The 8,710-nt window shown below is 42.4% G+C and overlaps 1 protein-coding gene across 1 annotated transcript in view; it reads right to left on the bottom strand.

The window, feature by feature from the left end:
* Positions 1 to 1,247: 1,247 nt before the first annotated feature.
* Positions 1,248 to 8,710, bottom strand: part of PHOX2B (paired-like homeobox 2b) — a 10,451-nt gene continuing 2,988 nt past the window's right edge. The window contains exon 4 of the mRNA XM_011949147.1: positions 1,248 to 1,411. Coding sequence (XP_011804537.1) covers positions 1,248 to 1,411 — 164 coding nt within the window. The remainder of the gene's footprint in view (positions 1,412 to 8,710) is intronic.

The following is an 8,710-nucleotide window of genomic DNA, read 5'->3' as shown; positions in this document are numbered from 1 at the left end:
TGACTTCTTTCCAGTCCATTGAAGGCAAGAATGGGCATATAGAGGAGTTTCCATGCATGGTTGTTCCAATATATGGTCAGGTACAGGGATGTTAATATGTCTGAATATTTTAGCAGCACCCTGGGCTTTCAGTGACAAGGTTGGAAAACTTTACTACAATGTGAAGCAAAGTCTATATTTCTTAAGAAATTTCTGTCCGCTTTGTTTTAAATCAATATTGGAAAGCATACTTTTTCTAGCCTCAAAAAAAAAGAAAATTGGTTAAGGAAACAGTAACATTTTCACTCTTCCCTCTCTGCTAATTCATGTTGCTCTGTCTTAAGACTAAGGCGGAGGGTGTATGTAAATTATATCTGTAAGAAATCAAAGACATTACGGGGGAAGGTGAAGGGGTGACGGGTTGCTCATAGTATTCTCTACTTCTAAAAAATTGAGATATGATTCACATACCATAAAATCCATCTTTTTAAAGTAGGTAATTCAGCGGACTTTCGAATATTGTCAAAGTTGTGCTGCCATCACCACTATGGAATTCCAGAATATTCTCATCACCCTCTCTGGCTTTTAACATTTGCTTAGGTTGTGAGCAGAAAGGCTAAGGGCAAGGCCAGGCGCAGTGGCTCACGCCTGTAATCTCAGCACTTTGGGAGGCCAAGGTGGGTGGATCGCTTGAGGTCAGGAGTTGCAGAACAGCCTGGCCAACGTGGTGAAACCCTGTCTCTACTAAAAATACAAAAATTAGCCAGACATGGTGGCAGGCGCCTATAATCCCAGCTACATGGGAGGCTGAGGCAAGAGAATTGCTTGAACCCGGGAGGTGGAGGTTGTAGTGAGCCAAGATCGTGCCACTTCACTCCAGCCTGAGCCAAAGAGAGAAATTCTACCTCAAAAAAAAAAAAAAAAAGAAAGAAAAAGAAAGAAAGAAAAGAAAAAAGAAAAAGAGAAAGAAAAGAAAGGCTAAGGGGCTAAGGGCAGTACTGAGTTCTAGGCCATGCTAGTGACTCCTCTGGACTCTGGGAGCCCCAGAGGATGGGACTTTGGGGTCAAGGGACATGTGTTTGGAGCTCATCTCTGATACATACCAGCTTTGGAGTCTTGAGCAAGTTGCTCAGCTTTTCTGTCACTTGGATTTCTTTTTATAACAATACCGTCTACCGCAGAAGTCTGGAAACACTATATAGATAACAAATGCAAAACAGCTAGCCGAGTATCTAACACATAGTAAATACTGCAGAAAGCACAATATCTTAAGTTTCAAACAAGTCAGGTTTACATTCCTCCTTTGTCCAAGGTGGCCCTGCCACTGGGGCCGTAAAGAAATTAAGTTTTACACCCAGGCGCTTCCTGTTCTGGAAATCATCGCTTAAATCGTCTGAGAAGTCATATAGCAAGCAGTCATCCACTATGTTCCCTAATGAAATTATATCCAGGTAAGAGGCCTTTATTCCCCTTGATGTCTGACTTTCCCCAGAGGGAGGTCTTTGACATCAAACACATGGCTAAAGTAACATCATTGTTCAATCACTTGGCCTTGGGGTAATCCAACAAACCCAATAGCTTCAAGTTCAGACAAAAAGTAAAGTAAGCAACAGCTAGGTAACTAAGGAATTTCTTTCCTGTTTTTTAAAAACACCTTTTTAACATACTAATTAAGAGGCTGAGCTTTAGATTGAGTCTTGCTTTGCCATTATTAACAATGTGACCTTGGGTAAGAGTCAATGGATTTGAATCTCGATAGTGTGGTGCATGCAGCACAGTGCCCATCTCATATAAATCCTCCATAAACAGTAACAGGGTGCTCCAGTCCTGCTGAATCACCTCCTGCTCCTCCGAATCACCTCCTGCTCTCCCCAGCTTTCCTACTGTCACGTCCACCCAGCCAGTGGCCTATAAAACCCTGGAACTTTCTTTGTGCAACTTGGAGGGCTTGTTTTATTTTCTTTTGTCCCTTGAAGGAGCATGTGATAGGATTAAAACTTCTCTAAGATTGCTTCCACCTATGAAGTAAAATGATTACATGTTCTGATCCTAAAGAAATGTTCTTAGAATCAGAACTTCACAGAGACACAGAACTCCCTGTTCTCATCAGCTAGCCAGGAACCAGGAATGACATCAACTCCTAGTTTTTTGTGTGGGTGCCATAGACTCCATGGCAGTCTGGTGACATCCAAGAATCCCTTCTCAAGATAATGTTTTAAAGTATAAACAATAAGGACCATCTCCCCAGCAGGGAAAGGTTAGGGAGATGCTGGTTAAAGGATACAATATTTCAGTTAGGTGAAAGGAATAGTTTAAGAGATCTATCCTACAACATGGTGACTATAGTTAATAATAATGTATTGTTTTCTTGAAAATCACTTAGAGGGTGGATTTTATGTGTTCTCACCACGCACACACACACACACACACAAAAGTGATGTATATGTTAACTAGCTCAATTTAGCCATTCTACAGTGAATACACATTTCAAAACATGTTGTACACAATAAATATATGTAATTTTTGTCAATTAAAAATAATTTTTAAAATTGCTTAATAAATAAGTAAAATTTTTAAAAGGAAAGATAATCTTTAAAAGTACGTAGAATTATAACAGAAGCCAATTGAAGCAAAGTTATAAAAAATGTTTTAAAACAAATTTGTGCTGTAGTAGCATATGTACTTCTTCAGTAATGCATTAAATAACAAGATACACTGTCTGCTCTAGTATTTATCATAATTTCAAACTTATGAGTATAAATGATCTATCAAGATAGCTTCAAAAACTATTGTGAAATAAAAATATCTGTGATTTCCACTGGCTACAAAGTCACAGGTACTGATAATTACTACTGTGGCTATGTTGCCCACATTCATCATTGAAGAAAATGCTGCATTTCAGGTAGAGGTTAGTGAAAGTATATATGCAGTTTTCCCTTTTCCCCTTGAATTCAATCTATGAACCCAAGGTTGAGAACCCCTGCATTAAGCCAAGACTAACACAATTCAAAATGTCTACCATGGCGATGGGGACATGGTCCTAGACTGTTTTCAGATAATCCTACCTGTTGGTCTAATTAGGTCACAGGTCTTTGCACTGCACTTTGCTTTCTAATATGGAAACACTTTAAGGTAAAGATATTTAGTCATTATTTATCCACATAGATTTGTAAACAGCCACTCCGAAATGAGGGCTGGAAAATGAAAGATTCAGGTGGGCTTGTCATTTGCGCCATCCGTTTGTCACGATGGTGATGAATGAGTGTAGAGGCTGACATCCTTTCCTGTCCACCAACTGATGTTCTGCACTTCATAAATGTAACTGTTTTTTCCCTTTCATATTCCATGCCCCTGGCTACTTCTTGTCTTATTCACTTACCAGAAAGAGACCCTGAGCTGCAAATATGTTGCCTTGCAGAAAACATTCTCCCTCCTCCTCTGGATTGCAAAACCTCTCAGGACTTGGACTTTCTTCTGAGTCTGGCTGAGATTCTCATCCCAATACGGCTCTCCTGTTGCCCTTTCTAACCTCCACCTGCCTCCGGAGTCTCTTGCAAAATCTCCTCCAGGGTCCAATAGTGCGTAACCTTGTGTACTAAAATGAATTCTTCCTCTTGTGAAGGCTCTAAAGAGCAGTGGTTAAGGAACACGCGCTCTGGAGACCAGCCAGCTAGGACTGGAATCCATTCCTGTTGCAATCCTACTAACTTTGTAACCCTAAGCGTATTATCCAGCTCCTCAATGCCTCAGTTTCCTCATAAGAAAAAATGGAAATGGCACTTTAACTCACAGGGGTCATGAGGACTAAATACATTAAAACTTGTAAGTTTAAAATAGAGCCTGGCATACAGTAGGCACTCAATAAATGTTAGTAGGTGTTTCTTGTCAGCCCCTGACTGATTTTAGTCTGTTCCTGTCCACCCTCAGCAAAGTTCTCCAATTCCAATCTCTGTATAGTCACTCACATTCTGTGTTCCTGGACAGTTGACTTAAGTGACAACTGAGGGCTCTTTTTAATTTTCTAAGGCCTGAGCTGGACAGGTCAAGAAAGGTTCCAGAAGTTACGGCATGATCAGTAGCAGCAGCAACCAGCAACAGCATCATGATAATCATGTCTGACATTTGCTGAAAATTTATACTATGTTAGATGCTTACTGTATGTTATATTTAATCCTCTCAACAACCCCAAACTCTACATAATTACTCACATTTTTGGTTGATAAATCAGACACAGAGGGATTAAGTTATTTGCCCCACCAGGTGACACAGTTCTCTTCTCTGAATTGAGGACCATCTCTAACCATAGGCTGTCTTCCTAAGGATATGCAGTGGTCACAGAGACACATCTGGAGTGAGTTATGGACAGCTACTATTTGCTGTGTTGTCTACTTCTCTCTAAAACCCCTCTCTGATTCTCTGCACTCTGCCATTTTGAAGGAGACTTGGCTTAGGTGTGGCTATCTGGCATCGGCTCTGCAGCTTTTGTGAAGTCACATGTGGTCCCAGAGTTGCCAGGAAAAAGGATGCCTTGATGAGCCAAAATGCAAATTTCTTAGGAGAGGAAAAGTGAAAGTGAGCTTGTTCACACTGTGCAGGGCTCCAAGGAAATGACACAATGTGAGAGACAGAGTGTCCTGCCACTAGGCTCCATCATATTACAGGGATATTATTTTGCATTTCATCATAAACTTTCCTCCCAACAGTTTGTTTCTTTGATCAGTAAGAGCAGCAGAGGTGACCCAAATTAAAATGAAGGTGGTATTCAAAATACTAGAGCTAGAGTTGGGTGCCTCCAGACATTTACAATGCAGTCCTCTCTGGGAAACTGGGATGGAGGTGGGGGGCATGGTTTTCTCACCAATCCCCAGAGTTTCCCTTGTCCTGGAGACAAGTCACTCAAAGTCGCTCAAGACCGGGAGAAGGAATTTGGTGATCCTCATCAGTTTATTCACATCTAAAAAGATTTCTAGGGCCTTCTCTGGGGTTTCCAAAGAAACCCTGTGGCTATTTGTTTTTCTTCTTCTTTCTCTATCCCTCTTCTTCCTCTCTCCACTCATTGCTTTCTTTTTCTCCATTAGTCTTGCCTTTTCCAGAATGCCTGTCCACTAGCTTGCCCAAAATCTTACAGAGACTTACCTCGTGGGCTTCCAAGACTATAGGAAAGTGAACTTTCCCGTGGCCAGGCCCAGGACCTTGATTGCTCTTTTTGCAACAAATTATTGCTTTTGTGGTCTGCCTGTCTTAGACCTTCTAAGTTATATTTACAACCGAAGAGTAGAACCTAAGAGGTTCGGGAATTGCTGGCATATTAAACTAGCACAATTAGTGGCACTCTTTATAAACAATGTTATCTCGAAGACTTTACTGAAGGGCATTTAGAGACAGACTGTTTAAGGAATATTTAAAAGCCTTTTATTTTATTCTTTTTTTTTTTTTTCAGACAGGGTCTCTCTCTGTCACCTAGGCTGGAGTGCAGTGGCATGATCATAGCTCATTGCCACCTCAGCTCCTGGGCTCAAGCAATCATCCCACCTTAGCCTCCCAAGTAGCTAAGACTACAGGCGTGTGCCACCACACTTGGCTAATTTTTCTTTTCTTTCTTTTTTTTGAGAAGAGATCTTCTTCTCAAAAATTTTGCTTAGGTGGGTTTCCAACTCTTGCTTTCAAGTGATCCTTCTGCCTTGGCATCCCAAAGGATTGGGATTACAGGCATGAGCCACCACACCTGGCCCTAAAAACCTTCTAGAAAGATGATTCAAAGTTTGATATGATGCAAATATTTCAGATTTCTGAATGAACCTGCCTGATCAAATGCAAGCCACATTTGGATGCTTGTGGCAAGCCCTAATAAATTTAAACCAGATCAACTGCTAATCCTTAAACCAGAGGAGGCAAACTGTGGCTTCCCTTCAAATGAGGGAAACTGAATTATGTGTTGATTATGCCCAGTCAGAGAGGTATGAAGGTAAGTACCAGAATTTTACACAGGGCTTCTGATTGGAGAAAGTGGCCCAGTCAAAGGGTCCAAGGAAGAGGCAGAATTCCATTTTGGGGCTGTAGTGAGGACCCCTTCCCTCCAAAAGAGATCATTAAAGCTGCCAGAATTCTTCCCCTCACCTGTTCCCAGGGTAGTCCCAGTTCTGGAATTTTCTGGTTTGCGTTTCTTACAGGGTAGTTTAGTGGTTCTCGTAACCTCTAGAACTTAAAGCACATTGCTGGACCCCACCCCCAGAGTTTCTGATTCAGTAGGTCCAAGGTGGGTCCCAAGAATTCTGTCTAGCAAATTCCCAGGTGATGCTGATGCTGCTGGTACAGGAACCACACTTTGAGAACCATTAGTATAGTTAAATGTCACAGGCTCTGGAATGAAATTTTCTCGTTTCAAAGGCTGGCCCCATCACTCATAAACCAGGGGTGCTTCAGCAGGTTAAGTCTCTGTTGCCTCCATTCCCTCACCTATTTAAAAGAAAACAGAGGATAGGAATTGTACCTGCTTCATGGTCTTGTTTTGAAGGATAGATGAGAAAATGCATGGAAGGCACACCCTGTTCCATATAGCACCTGATCACCTGCACACATGGAGCTTGTCGGGTGTCTTGGGGTGTCAGCAGTCTGCAGGGTTTGGGGGAGCTGGACCGCCCAGACCTTGCTGGACATCACTGGTCTTGAAAGCACCTGCATGCAAAATCCACTGTCATTTTAAGTCCACCTCAAAGACGTGAATTCAAATCCTGCCTTGGCTGCCACTTAGACCACATATCTGCAGCCAGATGTGAACAATTTTATCAATCCCTGGTGTTTTTCTGGGGGACAGAAAAGCATGGACAAGAATCCTCCCTGCTCTCTGAAGCACTAAATTTTATATTTGGCTGAATTTGGCTGCATGGGTTTAGATGTCACAACCCACCAGGATGTCCAGAGCCAAGTGGGATTCTTGCTATTTTTAGTACAATTTCCTTTATCTTGCCTTATCCTTTTAAAATAAAACTTAAAAAAATTACCAACCCCCCCAAAAAAATGAATCAAGAAAAAGAAGAATTCAATTGCTAAACTTGCTTTTTGTTTTTATTATCAACAATCAAGTTAATGGTACACTCTTGGAAAACTATATGCACATGTAGAAATATTTCCCTTTTAAATAGAAGCATTCATTATAACACATATAAATAAATTCAAAAATCTGAAACATAACTTATGACAATTATGTTCACAAACATAGTCTAACAGGGAAAAAAAAAGAAATCAGACAGACATGCACCTGATAACAAAAATATATACCATTGTCTGAACTGTGGCCTCTCTGAACACAAAAGATTGAACCCGTGAGAACCTTATTACACCATAAAGACACGCCATAGAGACTACAAGAAGAGAAAAACATTATACGGTCACGTAGAGGAGACGGTCTGTACTGATATTAACACGATACAATTGAGTCACAGAACACAGTTGTAGAAAGACACCGAAAAAGTTAAAGCCTCAACATTCAACTAATATCTAGAGTTTGTGCCTTTTAAAATAAAAACAACAACAAAAAAATCAAAACAGAGATGTCTAAACTGCGCGAAGAATGGAACCCTCAATATACAGTCCATCCACCATACAGGATGTGAGTCCAGTTCGGATCATTCCAACAGAAATGCAAACCGAGATACTTCTGCAAATGTGTGTGTGTGCCTTTTCCTTGCTCGGTAGATTTCTCTGCAGCCAGTTATGTGGACTGCAATTGACTCCAATCCAAAGCAGTGCCAAAAAGTTCAGTAAAAGCTGGTGGAAGAAGAAAATGCCAACGGGGGCGGGAGCGAGGGGGAAAAAAAGAGTTGCGAAACATGAGACACATTTTGCAGAGTTTGTAGATGAAAAGGCATCTCATGGATAGGGCATGTTTCAGGGCCCAACGGCTGCAAAGATTCGGGGTTGGGAGTTGCAACTGTGTGGGGTTCCGATGCCCTAATGGCGGGATGGTGTTCAGCGAGGTGGGACAGGCAAGGGGGAGCGAGAAAGTCATTCTGGCCACCGGGAGAGTCTGAGCGAGTCGTCGCCGCAGTGACCCGAACCCAAGGACAGGATAGGAAGGGTGGGCTGGAAAGGGCGTCCCTACTCTTCCCTGAAGAAGAGCCCCAAGAGAATCCGTGCTGTTAGGAGGGAGCGGATTTAGGGGTTCACAAGATGGAACCTTCAGCTCCAGCTGCAGCTTCTCCCCTGGCCCCTCTTTAATTTGTCTCTTTTTTTTTCTTATGTTTTTTAAACCTTTCTGGGTTGTTGGCTTTTTGTTTTTTAATGGTTTCTGTCTTCCAACTTTTTGTTTTTATTTTTACTTTTTTGTCTTTTTTTTTTCCTAAACAAGTCACTGAGTTGGTTGCGGGCCCCCATCTCTTCCTGTCACCTGCTTGGGCCACAGTCACACATTCCCCGAGACAGACACAAACTGACACGCAGACACAGCCCCCTGAGAGTGTCCCCGCGTCCAGGCCGCGCTGCTCACAACCCGCGGTCAGCAGGAGGAGCCCAGGCCCCGATGCGCGGCCCCAGGCAGGTGCGAAGCCATGGAAGTTTGTTTGTTTTGTTTTGTTTGGGGGTTAAGGAAGGGGGGTAGGAGTGGGGTTGAAATGAGGGCGACGCCTTTTTCCCTTTATTCTTAGCGCGATTACTTTAGGCCCTCGATGAAAAAGCCGTGGCAGCAGCGACGACAATAGCCTTGGGCCTACCCGCTCGCCCACTCGCCCGCCCG

This window comes from Colobus angolensis, unplaced genomic scaffold, assembly GCF_000951035.1.
Source record: "Colobus angolensis palliatus isolate OR3802 unplaced genomic scaffold, Cang.pa_1.0 Scaffold29, whole genome shotgun sequence".
NCBI classification, from domain to species: domain Eukaryota; kingdom Metazoa; phylum Chordata; class Mammalia; order Primates; family Cercopithecidae; genus Colobus; species Colobus angolensis.
This window is presented reverse-complemented; position numbering and strand designations above follow the sequence as displayed.